The following is a 19,852-nucleotide window of genomic DNA, read 5'->3' on the forward strand; positions in this document are numbered from 1 at the left end:
GTCTCATTTAGACCACGAGGGCCTTTTGTATCACTTGTTGATTTTATTCTTGTTTTTTTATTTACAGAAGTTAGATTTGTTTTAATCACAAATTGCATTTAGAGAGAGAGTTGATTCTGTAGATGATAAACTGAAGAGATTAATAAACATTTTTATGAGCAAAGCTTCTGTTTAAAGTGTGTGTGTGTGTGTGTGTGTGTGTATATATATATATATATGTGTGTGTGTGTATATATATATGTATATGTATATGTAGGGACAATTGTTGCATATATAATTAATATATATGCAAATAATGAAATGCATAAAACCAGCTGAATGTTGCTCTATTTCTACAGTTAGTTAAAATATTTAATGTTTTACCTCAAACTTTACACTGGCTCCTTTTAATATTTGATTGTTTGGTTAAAAAACACAAACAGTCTGCGAGTGTTTCAGCTTCTTTCCCCCAAAGTTTTGGTTATTTCACAAAGAAATGTGTAAAACTCCACGAAAGCAACGGAAACATGTTGAAAGTGAATTAAAACACATTCCTCATGTTTGTTGCTTTTTGAATCTCTGAAACTTTGTTTTTCCCCACAAACAAACTGACGATGAAAGATTCTGATTAACATTCATCACATGCAGACGGCATGGGAACAAGTGTGTGTGTGTGTGTGTGTGTGTGTGTGTGTGTTCATTAATCAGTGTGAGAGCTGCAGGTCGTCCGCTGTCTTTGTGAAACACATTCAGCCTCTTCTCTCTCCGTCGTGGAGGATAAAGGGAGATAAACGACATCTCATTGCTCATTATTGACCATTCATTATTCACGATTCATGATTCATTATTATTCTCTCACACAAACAAACCAGGACGCCAGAAGTTGTTTGCGTCCTTCGTTAAGATGAACGATCTCATCTTTAGGTTTCTTGTGACTTCATGACGTTGTTTATACATCAATAACTTTGTTTGTTGAGTGCTACAAGAGAAGTGACATCAACGTTAAAATTAGACAATAAAAAGACAGTCAATGATATGATATAGAAGTGAAAGTATGAAGAAATTAATCATTGCATTTAGAAGAGTTAATTATGAATTATGAGCCAAATCAGATAAATAAGTTTTCAGCTGATGTTTAACAATGTCCAAGGAGCCAAAAATCTACATTTCAGATGATAAAGCGCTAACAGGCTAAAATATCAGCAAAGCGCTGTTGCTAATAGTTTAGCTTAGCCTTCTGCTAACCTTCTCGGCTGAACTCTTCGAGAGATCTCGATCATCTTCTGCAACCAGCGCAGCATCAAAGTTAAGCTAGCATGCTAGTTCCACCATGCTTTCATGCTACACCGGTGACATCGTTGTGGCTCATCTGGAGATAGCCAAGTGGGCATTGTTACTAATTTAAATGGTGGCTAGTTAGATACCTAGCATGCTAATTCCACCATGCTTTCATGTTAACGGGACGCTGGTTACAGAAAACAAGCCCAACAGCACGTGCTGCTGCGGCTAACAGCTGACTCGCTAGCTCTGGAGATGGACGAGCTAGCTCGCTAACTAGCCAAACTATACTTTTTATAGTTCTACCTTTGAATGTCTATGAAACAGTTTAGATATGACAAGCTGTTGACATAAAGTCTATATTCTATATATATATAATAAAGTGTTTAGTTCTGGTTTCACACAGAAAAGACTGTTTATTAATATTTATTTAAAACACAACGTTTCTTTAAGCCCAACCAGACACCGATGAGCTTTATTCAGAAAAACTACTTGGTCAAATAAAAATGCACTTTGTGGTCAATGAATCCTCGCGGTCACAACAACAACAGGTTTGTTTTGTTATATTTAAAGTTCCTGCAGTAAAAACAGAAAACAGGAAGTTTCGTTGTTAAAACAACGCGTCAACTGTCCGTCAAACGTCAGCGAAGACTCTTCTTCTGGTTGCTGCAGTATCACCTGAAGGGATGCTAATTCAGCTTTTGTTTGGTTTTATCCTCTAAATGACTCCTCCCAACACTGCTGGAGGCCATTAACACACACACACACACACACACACACACACACACACACCTCGTCCTCTCACGCTGTCACTCAGCTTCCTTCATCGGCTCAGTCGGGGTCACATCAACACACATCTCATCCTCCCAGTCATTCAACACCAGTCAGGCTGCCTCAGCGGGGGGGGGGGGGGGCTCAGTGTGTGTGTGTGTGTGTGTGTTTCCATAATCCAAACCCTTAATCCCCCAAAATCCTCTTCTTCTCTGTAAAGGAAAAACAAAAAGAAAGAGCAGCAGGAGAACAAATGAATGAGTGACAGACAATCATTGAATTACCCATAATGCTCGGGGGTGCGACGCCCTCCAGGAGCATTCAGGCGCTTCCTGTTCAGAAAGTTTCACTTTCACCTTTTTAACCATTAACATAGAAACACGCTTAAATAAACCTTTTGCGTTCTTGTGATTATGGGAGTATGTCTAATTATTTCATATTTATTTTTGTATTATTATTTTATTAGAATTATTACATTAAATGTATTATATATATATATTATTTAATTATCTTGTTCTTATTTTTGCACTGTAAATCAAAGGATGAACACATTTGGTTTCCTAGAATTTTTTTTACAACTTTCTTATTGCTGAATAAAAGCTGTTAGCTTTGTATAATATACTATAATATATATAATATATATAATATATACTATAATATTCTGTTGGCTTTGTGATTTAACAAGAAAGTAAATTTACTATTTTTAAAATGCAGAACTTTGTATTTTGACCCCTTTGATAGTAAAAAGTATTGAAGTAAACTATTCCAAGTATGGAAGTATAGAGGAAGTATAGAGGAAGTATAGAGGAAGTAGAGAGGAAGTATAGAGGAAGTAGAGAGGATGTATAGAGGAAGTAGAGAGGAAGTATAGAGGAAGTAGAGAGGAAGTAGAGAGGATGTAGAGAGGAAGTATAGAGGAAGTATAGAGGAAGTAGAGAGGACGTATGGAGGAAGTAGAGAGGAAGTAGAGAGGAATTATAGAGGAAGTAGAGAGGAATTATAGAGGAAGTAGAGAGGAAGTAGAGAGGAATTATAGAGGAAGTAGAGAGGAAGTAGAGAGGACGTATGGAGGAAGTAGAGAGGAAGTAGAGAGGAAGTAGAGAGGAATTATAGAGGAAGTAGAGAGGAAGTAGAGAGGAAGTATGTAAGCTGAGCAGCTTTGGTTATGTTCACTTTAAAGTAAAAGTCTGAACATTTAGTAAATTATGGTCATTTAGAGTCAAACAGACCATAAAGCAGGGGATGCTTTAGGGGCGGGGCTACAAGTTGATTGACAGCATGGCTTTGTCTCAAGGTGGCGCTCTAGAGGTGAAGTCAGAGGAACTTCCATCTCGATCCGTCCGATAGTTGTAGAGATTATTTCAGTGAGTTTGAGAATCACAAACGATGTTTAAGAGCGACAGATTAGATGTTAAAGACACAAATATATAAATGTTTAAAAACAAATACAAATAAAAAGTTTTTATCAAACTAACTGGAGCTTTTTGTTGGGACTATTTTCAGCAGCGGATTAATCCACGTTTAGACGAAGATGAATCACCAGGAGGTCTAACCAACAGGAGCTGAGTCTGCAGTTCATACGTGTGTGTGTGTGTGTGTGTGTATGTGTGTGTGTGTGTGTGTGTGTGTGTGTGTGTGTATGTGTGTGTGTGTGTGTCTGTGTGTGTGTGTGTGTGTGTGTGTCTGTGTGTGTGTGTGTGTGTGTGTGTATGTGTGTGTGTGTGTGTGTGTGTGTGTATGTGTGTGTGTGTGTGTCTGTGTGTGTGAAGCCATTTGGTGGTTTTGGGGAAGACAAATCGCTGTGACCTCAGCATTGCTCCGTTTGAGTGTCAACCACTCGCTGCACAGTTCCCATGATGCTCCACACTCATGTGTGTGTGTGTGTGTGTGTGCGTGCGTGTGTGTGAGCAACATTTGCTGTGGTGGAAATTCTGAGTGCATTTGGTTGGCTGTGGTTAGGTGTGTGTGTGTGTGTGTTCTTGTACTTCTAGCTTTGTGAGGACATGTTTTTCCCCTGGTGTCTCCAGATGTGTTGATGTTGAATGTTTCCTTCATGGATAGAAAACCTCCTTAAATAAATAAAGTCTTTAAAAAGCTTCTTGGATCAGCTTTATATGAAATAATATGATGCAATAAATAGATTAAACTAGTTATAAACATGCAATATACATTTCGCCAGTCAATGAGTACTTTCACATACTTACTTCAGTAAGAGTATGTGTAGTATTTCATTGTGGTATTAGTACTTTTAAAGTGAACTAAAATATTTTCTTATTTTTCCTTTGTTCAGTTCTACTTGTTTGTTTGTTTGTTTGTTGTTTGTTTTCATGGTTGACTCGTATCGAACGTGTTTTATTAATATAACAGTTCATATAAGTACACTGGAGATGATTTCTCTCCTCCTCTGTCTCTCTCTCTCTCTCTCTCTCTCCTCTCTCTCTCTCTCTCTCTCTCCTCTCTCTCTCTCTCTCTCTCCTCTCTCTCTCTCCTCTCTCTCTCTCTCTCTCTCTCTCTCTTCTCTCCTCTCTCTCTCTCCTCCTCCTCTCTCTCTCTCTCTCTCTCTCTCCTCTCTCTCTCTCTCTCTCTCCTCTCTCTCTCTCCTCTCTCTCTCCTCATCCAGTCGGCTATGACGTCACGCGGTCCTCCTCCTGCCTCGGCTCCGTCTCTCCCTGAAGGATCAGAGCTCTCCAGAGAGGAGAGAGGGGGGACCGAGAGAAGACGGAGCCAGCTTTCTCCTCCTTCTCCATCTCCTTCTCCTTCTCCTTCTCCTTCTCCTCCTCCTTCTCCTCCTCCTTCTCCTTCTCCTCCTCCTCCTCCTTCCCCTGCCCTAGTTCTTCTCCGTGGTCTTCAGCCATGCTGGACACGCTCACCTTCCTCCTGGAGAAGCTCTTCCTCCTCGCGCACATCAAGCTGTCCAGCCTGCTGCCTCCTCTCACCCGGCGCTGCGACCGGGACGAAGCGGCCCCGCAGCCCGGAGCCGCGCTCAGGTTCCGCCGGGGGGACCTGCTGGAGGTCCCGCGGACCCTCTTCACCCACTTCGGCATCTACCTGGGCGACGACCGCGTGGCCCACCTCATCCCGGACGTCCTGCCGGCGCTGACCGCCGACGGCCGGCAGATCCAGGAGATGGTGACCAACGCGCGGCTGCTGCTCGGGGTGCTCTCCAAGCGCGCCTCCGTGCGCGTGGACTCGGTGGAGGACTTCGCGTACGCGGCCGGGATCCTGCTCAACGCCATGGACCGGGCGGTGCACCGGAGCCCGCTGCCCGGGGAGGAGGTGGCCCGGCGGGCGGAGCGGCTGGTGGGCTCCGTGTCCTACAGCCTGCTGTGGAACAACTGCGAGCACTTCGTCACCGACTGCCGCTACGGGACCGCGCAGAGCCTGCAGACCGACAAGGTGAGGACCGGACGGGGGGGGGGGGGGGATGCTTTGATGTCAGAGCAGTTAGTTCCGGAGATGGAGGACTTCACACCGAGGGGGGGAGGGGGGGGTTTAGGTCGTAACTTCAGGGTGTTCACAGACTGGGGGGGGGGGGGGGGGGGGGCTGTTTGTGCAAGTAGAAACTATTAAAATCAGCAACACACCAGATAAAGTTGATCATATCTCAACTTTTATGATGAAGTCATTTATGATGTTTTCGGTCTTCAGGTGTAAAAGCTTTAAAAACAAGCTCCTCCCCCTCTGAGGCTTTTTCTTTTTTTTTTCTTCTTCTACTTTTAAACGAGAGGAAAATGTGGGTCCGAGAACAAGAGCTGCATTCAGACCCGGATCCGCCTGCCAGAGACCAGTCCGCCTGATGATGATGATGGAGGAGGGGGGGGGGGAGGGGGGGGGCTTTTTCCAGAATCCTATATATAAATATTCTGTTGGCTGCAAGATAAAAAAAAATGTTTTAAAGTTTGAGGTCGCTGACGTCATTGTTGTGATTTAAAAATATTTGTCATCTTTAAATATTTTTTAATAATTTGAAGGAAATCTCACTGATGGAGACGTTGTGTTTCCTGTGTGTCCCTTCACAATAAAAGCACAGTGAGTGTAAAAACATTGAGTGGCTTTCAAAGAGAAAAATGCAAAAGCGTGAATAGCATCAAACGTTGGCCTTTTATTTTTATTGATGATTGAATATCATAGTTTCTTGTTCAGTGAGCCAGGGGGCGTGGCCTGTTTGCCCAGTCAGGCTCGTCATCAGAGAGTTTTCCCTGATCGAGTTTCACTTCCTGTAATCACCCCCCCCCCCCCCCCCCCCCCCCCCCCCCCACAGTCAAATAAACAACAGGTCATTGTTGTTCTTGATTCTTTGCTCTCAGAGAAAAATGAATGAAGAAAAATGAACTTTGATTTGTTACTTTAATTTAGATAGATAGGAAAGGAAATAAAGGAAAGGAAAGGCAGGAAAGGAAGGAAAGGAAGGAAAGGAAAAGAAAGGAAAGGAAAGGAAGGAAAGGCAGGAAAGGAAAGGAAAGAAAGGAAAGGAAAGGAAAGAAAGGAAAAGAAAGGAAAGAAAGGAAAGGAAAAGAAAGGAAAGAAAGGAAAGGAAAGGAAAGAAAGGAAAGGAAAGGCAGGAAAGGAAAGAAAGGAAAGAAAAGAAAGGAAAGGAAAGGAAAGAAAGGAAAAGAAAGGAAAGAAAGGAAAGGAAAAGAAAGGAAAGAAAGGAAAGGAAAGGAAGGAAATGCAGGAAAGGAAAGAAAGGAAAGGAAATAAAGGAAAGGAAGGAAAGGAAAGGAAAGAAAAGAAAGGAAAGGAAAGAAAGGAAAGGAAAGACAAGAGGAGAGAGTAAATGAAAGGAAAGAAGTCACAAGAGGAGAGAAGAAAGGAAAGGAAAGAGGCCACAAGAAGAGAGAGGGGAGGAAAGGAAAGGAAAGAGGTCACATAGACATGTGCCGTTGCAAGATCACTTCAACTGACCCCCAACAGGGCCGGATTAAACCTCCAGGGGGCCAAAGTAAGCTGTGGCCCCCTGGAGGTGGGTTCTGCAGACCGATAGAGAACCTGATCACGGTGGATCCGCTTTAAACCAAGTCGGGGGACATGAAGGCGTGGAACCCTTTCATGTGCAGTGAAAACACGTTTCTGAAAGCTTAACGCCAGAAAATACAGATTGAACCGAAACATTTCATCTGGTCTCTCAATGAATGTTGACTTGAGACAATGAGCTTCTCCCAACAGCAGAGCACTGATAGTAGAAGCAGAGCTACTTAAACACCACGAGGAGACGTGGAGAGAAACACCACAACGTTACAACCTTCTGATCACAACGTTACGACCTTCTGATCAGCACGTTACGACCTTCTGATCACAACGTTACAACCTTCTGATCACAACGTTACAACCTTCTGACCACGTTACGACCTTCTGATCACGTTACAACCTTCTGATCACGTTACAACCTTCTCATCACAACGTTACGACCTTCTGATCACAACGTTACAACCTTCTGACCACGTTACGACCTTCTGATCACGTTACAACCTTCTGATCACGTTACAACCTTCTCATCACAACGTTACGACCTTCTGATCACAACGTTACGACCTTCTGATCACAACTTTACGACCTTCTCATCACAACGTTACAACCTTCTGATCACAACGTTACAACCTTCTGATCATGTTACGACCTTCTGATCACAACGTTACAACCTTCTGATCACCACGTTACGACCTTTTGATCACAACGTTACGACCTTCTCATCACAACGTTACGACCTTCTGATCATGTTACGACCTTCTGATCACAACGTTACAACCTTCTGATCACCACGTTACGACCTTTTGATCACAACGTTACGACCTTCTCATCACAACGTTACAACCTTCTGATCACCACGTTACGACCTTCTCATCACAACGTTATGACCTTCTGATCATGTTACGACCTTCTGATCACAACGTTACAACCTTCTGATCACCACGTTACGACCTTCTCATCACAACGTTACGACCTTCTGATCATGTTACGACCTTCTGATCACAACGTTACGACCTTCTGATCACCACGTTACGACCTTCTCATCACAACGTTATGACCTTCTCATCACAACGTTACAACCTTCTGATCACGTTACGACCTTCTCATCACAACGTTACGACCTTCTGATCACGTTACGACCTTCTCATCACAACGTTACGACCTTCTGATCACAACGTTACGACCTTCTGATCACAACGTTATAACCTTCTCATCACAACGTTACGACCTTCTGATCATGTTACGACCTTCTCATCACAACGTTACAACCTTCTCATCACAACGTTACGACCTTCTGATCATGTTACGACCTTCTGATCACAACGTTACAACCTTCTGATCACCACGTTACGACCTTTTGATCACAACGTTACGACCTTCTCATCACAACGTTACGACCTTCTGATCACAACGTTACGACCTTCTGATCACCACGTTACGACCTTCTCATCACAACGTTATGACCTTCTCATCACAACGTTACAACCTTCTGATCACGTTACGACCTTCTCATCACAACGTTACGACCTTCTGATCACGTTACGACCTTCTCATCACAACGTTACGACCTTCTGATCACAACGTTACGACCTTCTGATCACAACGTTATAACCTTCTCATCACAACGTTACGACCTTCTGATCACAACGTTACAACCTTCTCATCACAACGTTACGACCTTCTGATCACAACGTTATAACCTTCTCATCACAACGTTACGACCTTCTGATCATGTTACGACCTTCTCATCACAACGTTACGACCTTCTGATCACAACGTTACGACCTTCTGATCACAACGTTACGACCTTCTGATCACAACGTTACGACCTTCTGATCACAACGTTACGACCTTTTGATCACAACGTTACAACCTTCTGATCACAACGTTACAACCTTCTGATCACAACGTTACAACCTTCTGATCACAACGTTACGACCTTCTGATCACAACGTTACAACCTTCTGATCACAACGTTACAACCTTCTGATCACAACGTTACGACCTTTTGATCACAACGTTACGACCTTCTGATCACAACGTTACGACCTTCTCATCACAACGTTACGACCTTCTCATCACAACGTTACGACCTTCTGATCACAACGTTACGACCTTCTCATCACAACGTTACGACCTTCTCATCACAACGTTACGACCTTCTCATCACAACGTTACGACCTTCTCATCACGGCGGACGCCAGACAGCAGTTTTTGCCCCAATATTGATTTTCAGAATAAGTGTTCAGGTTGTTTATCAATATAAATACATTCAGTCTAGTTTCTCTAATTTAAAGATATACAGCTTTCCTCTGTTTTATTTGACAGTTAACTCATCTTTTAAAATATTGCTTTATTTATCAATGTTATCTCCCCTTCTTCCAGTTCTGCGAGTGGCTGAAGTCTCTGATCCGGGATCAGCGCAGCGTCGTCCTGACGGCGCTGCTGGGGCTCGTGTCCATGGCGTGTTTGGGCGTCTCCGCCGGCACCGCCCTGCCCGGCCTCCTCGTGCCCTTCACCCTGTGGATGGCCAGCTAGGAGGCGCGCTCGAGCCTCGCCGCCATGTTGGAAGACCGACCGACAGACAGGACGTCGTCATCTGCAAACGAGTTGACCGTCAAGCTTACCGCTGAATTCTAGGTGCTGCACCGGAAGGGATGCATTTACAATATCTATATTTGATTAGAGTGAACAGAAGAACAAGCAGACATTTAAATGGCATGAAAGAGAAAATAAGCACACCCGTTTGATTGACAGGTGGTGTTTTGAGCGCTTGGCAACAAAGACGAGTTAAAAACAGTTAAACGCCCCGACGCGGTGGCGTTAAAGAGTCCAAAGATCACCTCAAGAATCACCGTGTTTTATTGAGGATGCAGGTTTTACTTTGGCTTCCGATATGGCGGCGTGCCACGACACCACCACACGTCGTTTACTCGTCTCAAAGTATGATATTTAATAGTTTTTCTCTAAGTGAACACATAATCAGCTGGTAAACTGTCGAATCAGGGATGTTTATATCATTTAATACCAATAATGAAGTCCCGACTGTTTAAGTTGCCGTCAGTTAATTAGCGTTACGCTCCCTGCCCATTGGTTCCTCGTGAAGACGTGAATATTAAACCAATCAATTATTTGTTATAGAGACCTTCATTGTTGATTTGAGTCTAAACATGAATATCAGAGACTGAGACAAAATAATATTTATTTGCGGCTACAACGGAGAACTCGTTCTTCAACCAGTTTTCCTTTGAATGTTCATCAGTAATAATCAGCAACAATGAACTTTCATGTGTAAAAGCGACACGTCATTTTTCTGCTAGCTTGGTGTTTTTCAATCGAAAGAGTTGAGCAGCAAGGCACCCTGGGAGTTGTTGTTTTAACAAACACGTCTGCTTCTCCGACGCGGGATTAGCTGAAGCTAATGTTAGCTTAGCTTGTTCCTTTGATAGAAATCCTCCATCAGCTTAACATTAAAAACCACAGAGATCTAAAAAGCTCTAAATAATAAAATGTTTCTGGTTTTGAAAATTGCTGTAAACATTTGGGATCATATCAGCAGACAACTCAGCAGCGTACATAAGTGCAGCTGTTTTTAGACATTTTAATGCGGAAGAGTTTGCATTAAATCTTTTTTAAACTGCTCTGCTACACAACATTTATTGAGTTTGACTTTTCTGCATCTCACGAAACACGAGTTCACCTTTCACCCTGATGCTCTGAGGCGGCCATCTTGACTGTAGTTTCATGTCGGCCCCTCTGTTGAAGCTCTTCTTGTAAATATCTGTAGATATCTTTCACAACCTGATTGTTTTCTAACGGTCAACTCTTTTGAACAGAATTTATTTTTTAAGACGCTGTAACACTTTGTATGTGTTTTCTATGTAAATAAAGTCTCTGGACTCAGTGAATTTCTGGTGATTTATTGTTTGAACTTCTACTTTCATTTACTATTCATTCTTCAAAACTTCACCTTCATTTTCACAAAATTATGAGCTTGTTTGTTTTGAAAAGTAAAAATCTATTTTAATTCAAATAAAAAAAAAATACATATTTTCTTTTTTAAAATAATTAGGAAATTACATTTACTGATTTAATTAGATGAGAATTTAAATATATATATATATATACATATATATATATATATATATATATATATATATATTTAAATTAATATATATACACACACACACATATAAATATGTATTTATTATTTATGTATTATATATATATATATATATATATATATATAAATAAATTATATATATTTTAAAAATTACATTTCAAAAATAGATTTATATATACAATAACTGTGAACTTGTTGTGCTCCAAAATAATAATATTATTAATAATCTCATATTTATAGTGTCGGAAACATTCAGTGCAGATGTCCAGTGATCGTTGACCTTTACCTCCCTCTGCTGGCGGACTGCAGGAACTACAAACTGAGATGTAGTACAGTAACAAGTACTATATGTACCTCTGAGGTGTAGTACAGTAACAAGTACTATATGTACCTCTGAGGTGTAGTACAGTAACAAGTACTATATGTACCTCTGAGGTGTAGTACAGTAACAAGTACTATATGTACCTCTGAGGTGTAGTACAGTAAGAAGTACTATATGTACCTCTGAGATGTAGTACAGTAACAAGTACTATATGTACCTCTGAGGTGTAGTACAGTAACAAGTACTATATGTACCTCTGAGATGTAGTACAGTAACAAGTACTATATATACCTCTGAGATGTAGTACAGTAACAAGTACTATATGTACCTCTGAGATGTAGTACAGTAACAAGTACTATATGTACCTTTGAGATGTAGTACAGTAACAAGTACTATATGTACCTCTGAGGTGTAGTACAGTAACAAGTACTATATGTACCTCTGAGATGTAGTACAGTAACAAGTACTATATGTACCTCTGAGGTGTAGTACAGTATAAAGTACATGTACCTCTGAGATGTAGTACTGTATAAAGTACATGTACCTCTGAGATGTAGTACAGTAACAAGTACTATATGTACCTCTGAGGTGTAGTACAGTATAAAGTACATGTACCTCTGAGATGTAGTACTGTATAAAGTACATGTACCTCTGAGATGTAGTACAGTATAAAGTACAAAGTCAACAGCGCCCCCTGTATTCACGTTTGACTCATTATTTCATTCCTCAAGGAGGTCAAAGGTCAAACACAACAACCACCATCTGTGTGTGTGTGCGTGACTTTGTGTGTGTGTGTGCGTGACTTTGTGTGTGTGTGTGCGTGACTTTGTGTGTGTGTGTGCGTGACTTTGTGTGTGTGTGTGCGTGACTTTGTGTGTGTGTGTGCGTGACTTTGTGTGTGTGTGTGCGTGACTTTGTGTGTGTGTGTGCGTGACTTTGTGTGGGTGTGTGCGTGACTTTGTGTGTGTGTGTGCGTGACTTTGTGTGTGTGTGTGCGTGACTTTGTGTGTGTGTGTGCGTGACTTTGTGTGTGTGTGTGCGTGACTTTGTGTGGGTGTGTGCGTGACTTTGTGTGTGTGTGTGCGTGACTTTGTGTGTGTGTGTGCGTGACTTTGTGTGTGTGTGTGCGTGACTTTGTGTGTGGGTGTGTGCGTGACTTTGTGTGTGTGTGTGCGTGACTTTGTGTGTGTGTGTGCGTGACTTTGTGTGTGTGTGTGCGTGACTTTGTGTGTGTGTGTGCGTGACTTTGTGTGGGTGTGTGCGTGACTTTGTGTGTGTGTGTGCGTGACTTTGTGTGGGTGTGTGCGTGACTTTGTGTGTGTGTGTGCGTGACTTTGTGTGTGTGTGTGCGTGACTTTGTGTGTGTGTGTGCGTGACTTTGTGTGGGTGTGTGCGTGACTTTGTGTGTGTGTGTGCGTGACTTTGTGTGTGGGTGTGTGCGTGACTTTGTGTGTGTGTGTGCGTGCGTACCGTGGTGTGTGTGTGACTGTGTGTGTTCTTGACTTCCAGGTATTTCCTGAACCCACCCCCTCACACACACACACACACACACACACACCTCGTGACGTCTGTTTTGACTAAACACACACTGAGGAGGTGAAATAATATTTACCTGAGCGAATGATCTCAGATCAGCTGTTGCCTGTGTGTGTGTGTGTGTGTGTGTGTGTGTGTGTGTGTGTGTGTGTGTGTCTGTGTGTGTGTGTGTGTGTGTGTGTGTGTGTGTGTGTGTGTGTGTGTGTGTAGAAGCATGACATCATGTCAGACACGTTAAATGAGTCATGCTGCGTTCACATGAATATTCACAACACTTTACTATGTGTGGTTCATTCATCAATTCACTCGCGCTAGAGAGGAGGCGTGGCTTATCTCCATGGAAACAGTTATAACTTCCACCATCCACCATGGAAGAAATAATAACCTGGTTCATAGTATTACTTTAATAATAACCTGGTTCATAGGATTACTTTATTAATAACCTGGTTCATAGTATTACTTTAATAATAACCTGGTTCATAGTATTACTTTATTAATAACCTGGTTCATAGTATTACTTTATTAATAACCTGGTTCATAGTATTACTTTATTAATAACCTGGTTCATATGATTACTTTAATAATAACCTGGTTCATATTATTACTTTATTAATAACCTGGTTCATAGTATTACTTTAATAATAACCTGGTTCATAGTATTACTTTATTAATAACCTGGTTCATAGTATTACTTTAATAATAACCTGGTTCATAGTATTACTTTATTAATAACCTGGTTCATAGTATTACTTTATTAATAACCTGGTTCATAGGATTACTTTATTAATAACCTGGTTCATATGATTACTTTATTAATAACCTGGTTCATATTATTACTTTAATAATAACCTGGTTCATATGATTACTTTAATAATAACCTGGTTCATATGATTACTTTATTAATAACCTGGTTCATATTATTACTTTATTAATAACCTGGTTCATATTATTACTTTATTAATAACCTGGTTCATATTATTACTTTAATAATAACCTGGTTCATATGATTACTTTAATAATAACCTGGTTCATATGATTACTTTAATAATAACCTGGTTCATAGTATTACTTTATTAATAACCTGGTTCATATGATTACTTTATTAATAACCTGGTTCATAGGATTACTTTATTAATAACCTGGTTCATAGTATTACTTTATTAATAACCTGGTTCATAGTATTACTTTATTAATAACCTGGTTCATATTATTACTTTATTAATAACCTGGTTCATATTATTACTTTAATAATAACCTGGTTCATATGATTACTTTAATAATAACCTGGTTCATAGTATTACTTTATTAATAACCTGGTTCATAGTATTACTTTATTAATAACCTGGTTCATAGTATTACTTTAATAATAACCTGGTTCATAGTATTACTTTAATAATAACCTGGTTCATATGATTACTTTAATAATAACCTGGTTCATAGTATTACTTTATTAATAACCTGGTTCATAGTATTACTTTATTAATAACCTGGTTCATAGGATTACTTTAATAATAACCTGGTTCATATGATTACTTTAATAATAACCTGGTTCATAGTATTACTTTATTAATAACCTGGTTCATAGGATTACTTTATTAATAACCTGGTTCATATGATTACTTTATTAATAACCTGGTTCATATGATTACTTTAATAATAACCTGGTTCATAGTATTACTTTAATAATAACCTGGTTCATAGTATTACTTTAATAATAACCTGGTTCATAGTATTACTTTAATAATAACCTGGTTCATAGTATTACTTTATTAATAACCTGGTTCATAGTATTACTTTAATAATAACCTGGTTCATAGGATTACTTTAATAATAACCTGGTTCATATTATTACTTTATTAATAACCTGGTTCATAGTATTACTTTATTAATAACCTGGTTCATAGTATTACTTTAATAATAACCTGGTTCATAGTATTACTTTATTAATAACCTGGTTCATAGTATTACTTTATTAATAACCTGGTTCATAGTATTACTTTAATAATAACCTGGTTCATATTATTACTTTATTAATAACCTGGTTCATAGTATTACTTTAATAATAACCTGGTTCATATTATTACTTTAATAATAACCTGGTTCATATGATTACTTTAATAATAACCTGGTTCATAGTATTACTTTAATAATAACCTGGTTCATAGTATTACTTTATTAATAACCTGGTTCATAGTATTACTTTATTAATAACCTGGTTCATATGATTACTTTAATAATAACCTGGTTCATAGGATTACTTTATTAATAACCTGGTTCATAGTATTACTTTAATAATAACCTGGTTCATAGTATTACTTTATTAATAACCTGGTTCATAGTATTACTTTATTAATAACCTGGTTCATATTATTACTTTATTAATAACCTGGTTCATAGTATTACTTTAATAATAACCTGGTTCATATGATTACTTTAATAATAACCTGGTTCATAGTATTACTTTATTAATAACCTGGTTCATAGTATTACTTTATTAATAACCTGGTTCATAGTATTACTTTATTAATAACCTGGTTCATAGTATTACTTTATTAATAACCTGGTTCATAGTATTACTTTATTAATAACCTGGTTCATAGTATTACTTTATTAATAACCTGGTTCATATTATTACTTTATTAATAACCTGGTTCATAGTATTACTTTATTAATAACCTGGTTCATAGTATTACTTTAATAATAACCTGGTTCATATTATTACTTTATTAATAACCTGGTTCATAGTATTACTTTATTAATAACCTGGTTCATAGTATTACTTTAATAATAACCTGGTTCATATTATTACTTTATTAATAACCTGGTTCATATTATTACTTTATTAATAACCTGGTTCATATGATTACTTTATTAATAACCTGGTTCATAGTATTACTTTAATAATAACCTGGTTCATAGTATTACTTTATTAATAACCTGGTTCATAGTATTACTTTATTAATAACCTGGTTCATAGTATTACTTTATTAATAACCTGGTTCATAGTATTACTTTAATAATAACCTGGTTCATAGTATTACTTTAATAATAACCTGGTTCATATTATTACTTTATTAATAACCTGGTTCATATTATTACTTTATTAATAACCTGGTTCATATGATTACTTTATTAATAACCTGGTTCATAGTATTACTTTAATAATAACCTGGTTCATAGTATTACTTTATTAATAACCTGGTTCATAGGATTACTTTATTAATAACCTGGTTCATAGTATTACTTTAATAATAACCTGGTTCATATTATTACTTTAATAATAACCTGGTTCATAGTATTACTTTATTAATAACCTGGTTCATAGTATTACTTTATTAATAACCTGGTTCATAGGATTACTTTATTAATAACCTGGTTCATATTATTACTTTAATAATAACCTGGTTCATAGTATTACTTTATTAATAACCTGGTTCATAGGATTACTTTATTAATAACCTGGTTCATAGTATTACTTTAATAATAACCTGGTTCATATGATTACTTTATTAATAACCTGGTTCATAGTATTACTTTAAGAATAACCTGGTTCATATGATTACTTTATTAATAACCTGGTTCATATTATTACTTTATTAATAACCTGGTTCATATGATTACTTTATTAATAACCTGGTTCATAGTATTACTTTAATAATAACCTGGTTCATATGATTACTTTAATAATAACCTGGTTCATAGTATTACTTTAATAATAACCTGGTTCATATGATTACTTTATTAATAACCTGGTTCATAGTATTACTTTAATAATAACCTGGTTCATATTATTACTTTAATAATAACCTGGTTCATAGTATTACTTTATTAATAACCTGGTTCATATTATTACTTTATTAATAACCTGGTTCATATGATTACTTTATTAATAACCTGGTTCATAGTATTACTTTAATAATAACCTGGTTCATAGGATTACTTTATTAATAACCTGGTTCATAGTATTACTTTAATAATAACCTGGTTCATATTATTACTTTAATAATAACCTGGTTCATAGTATTACTTTATTAATAACCTGGTTCATAGTATTACTTTATTAATAACCTGGTTCATAGTATTACTTTAATAATAACCTGGTTCATAGGATTACTTTATTAATAACCTGGTTCATAGTATTACTTTAATAATAACCTGGTTCATATTATTACTTTAATAATAACCTGGTTCATAGTATTACTTTATTAATAACCTGGTTCATAGTATTACTTTAATAATAACCTGGTTCATATTATTACTTTAATAATAACCTGGTTCATAGTATTACTTTATTAATAACCTGGTTCATATTATTACTTTATTAATAACCTGGTTCATATGATTACTTTATTAATAACCTGGTTCATAGTATTACTTTAATAATAACCTGGTTCATAGGATTACTTTATTAATAACCTGGTTCATAGTATTACTTTAATAATAACCTGGTTCATATTATTACTTTAATAATAACCTGGTTCATAGTATTACTTTATTAATAACCTGGTTCATAGGATTACTTTAATAATAACCTGGTTCATAGTATTACTTTATTAATAACCTGGTTCATATTATTACTTTATTAATAACCTGGTTCATATGATTACTTTAATAATAACCTGGTTCATAGTATTACTTTATTAATAACCTGGTTCATAGTATTACTTTATTAATAACCTGGTTCATAGTATTACTTTATTAATAACCTGGTTCATAGTATTACTTTATTAATAACCTGGTTCATAGTATTACTTTATTAATAACCTGGTTCATAGTATTACTTTATTAATAACCTGGTTCATAGTATTACTTTATTAATAACCTGGTTCATATTATTACTTTATTAATAACCTGGTTCATAGGATTACTTTATTAATAACCTGGTTCATATTATTACTTTATTAATAACCTGGTTCATATTATTACTTTATTAATAACCTGGTTCATAGTATTACTTTATTAATAACCTGGTTCATATTATTACTTTATTAATAACCTGGTTCATATGATTACTTTAATAATAACCTGGTTCATAGTATTACTTTATTAATAACCTGGTTCATAGTATTACTTTATTAATAACCTGGTTCATAGTATTACTTTAATAATAACCTGGTCCATAGTATTACTTTAATAATAACCTGGTTCATATTATTACTTTATTAATAACCTGGTTCATAGTATTACTTTATTAATAACCTGGTTCATAGTATTACTTTATTAATAACCTGGTTCATATTATTACTTTATTAATAACCTGGTTCATATGATTACTTTATTAATAACCTGGTTCATAGTATTACTTTAATAATAACCTGGTTCATAGTATTACTTTATTAATAACCTGGTTCATAGGATTACTTTATTAATAACCTGGTTCATAGTATTACTTTAATAATAACCTGGTTCATATTATTACTTTAATAATAACCTGGTTCATAGTATTACTTTATTAATAACCTGGTTCATAGTATTACTTTATTAATAACCTGGTTCATAGGATTACTTTATTAATAACCTGGTTCATAGGATTACTTTAATAATAACCTGGTTCATATGATTACTTTATTAATAACCTGGTTCATAGGATTACTTTAATAATAACCTGGTTCATATGATTACTTTAATAATAACCTGGTTCATAGTATTACTTTATTAATAACCTGGTTCATAGTATTACTTTATTAATAACCTGGTTCATAGTATTACTTTATTAATAACCTGGTTCATAGGATTACTTTATTAATAACCTGGTTCATAGGATTACTTTAATAATAACCTGGTTCATAGGATTACTTTATTAATAACCTGGTTCATATGATTACTTTAATAATAACCTGGTTCATATTATTACTTTAATAATAACCTGGTTCATAGTATTACTTTATTAATAACCTGGTTCATAGTATTACTTTATTAATAACCTGGTTCATAGTATTACTTTATTAATAACCTGGTTCATAGTATTACTTTATTAATAACCTGGTTCATATTATTACTTTAATAATAACCTGGTTCATAGTATTACTTTAATAATAACCTGGTTCATAGTATTACTTTAATAATAACCTGGTTCATATGATTACTTTAATAATAACCTGGTTCATAGTATTACTTTATTAATAACCTGGTTCATAGTATTACTTTATTAATAACCTGGTTCATATTATTACTTTAATAATAACCTGGTTCATAGTATTACTTTATTAATAACCTGGTTCATAGGATTACTTTATTAATAACCTGGTTCATAGTATTACTTTATTAATAACCTGGTTCATATGATTACTTTATTAATAACCTGGTTCATATTATTACTTTATTAATAACCTGGTTCATAGTATTACTTTAATAATAACCTGGTTCATAGTATTACTTTATTAATAACCTGGTTCATAGTATTACTTTAATAATAACCTGGTTCATAGTATTACTTTAATAATAACCTGGTTCATAGGATTACTTTAATAATAACCTGGTTCATAGTATTACTTTAATAATAACCTGGTTCATAGTATTACTTTAATAATAACCTGGTTCATAGTATTACTTTATTAATAACCTGGTTCATAGTATTACTTTAATAATAACCTGGTTCATAGTATTACTTTATTAATAACCTGGTTCATATGATTACTTTAATAATAACCTGGTTCATAGTATTACTTTAATAATAACCTGGTTCATAGTATTACTTTATTAATAACCTGGTTCATATGATTACTTTAATAATAACCTGGTTCATAGTATTACTTTAATAATAACCTGGTTCATAGTATTACTTTATTAATAACCTGGTTCATAGTATTACTTTAATAATAACCTGGTTCATAGGATTACTTTATTAATAACCTGGTTCATAGGATTACTTTATT

The 19,852-nt window shown here is 36.2% G+C and overlaps 1 protein-coding gene and 1 long non-coding RNA gene across 2 annotated transcripts; one reads left to right on the plus strand and one right to left on the minus strand.

Moving 5' to 3' along the window:
- Window positions 1-4,709: 4,709 nt before the first annotated feature.
- LOC117748070 (lecithin retinol acyltransferase-like) lies at window positions 4,710-10,902 on the plus strand. Its single transcript, XM_034557695.1, has 2 exons — window positions 4,710-5,424; window positions 9,382-10,902. Exons 1-2 carry the CDS (start codon window positions 4,882-4,884, stop codon window positions 9,532-9,534), a joined length of 696 nt encoding a protein of 231 aa, XP_034413586.1. The 5' UTR covers window positions 4,710-4,881; the 3' UTR covers window positions 9,535-10,902.
- Window positions 6,797-9,415, minus strand: LOC117748073. Its single transcript, XR_004611526.1, has 3 exons — window positions 8,738-9,415; window positions 7,989-8,674; window positions 6,797-7,733 (listed from the first exon to the last, which is right to left on the minus strand). It is a non-coding gene; the product is annotated as an uncharacterized LOC117748073 (long non-coding RNA).
- Window positions 10,903-19,852: the final 8,950 nt, after the last annotated feature.

This window comes from Cyclopterus lumpus, chromosome 18 (genome assembly GCF_009769545.1).
Source record: "Cyclopterus lumpus isolate fCycLum1 chromosome 18, fCycLum1.pri, whole genome shotgun sequence".
NCBI lineage: Eukaryota > Metazoa > Chordata > Actinopteri > Perciformes > Cyclopteridae > Cyclopterus > Cyclopterus lumpus.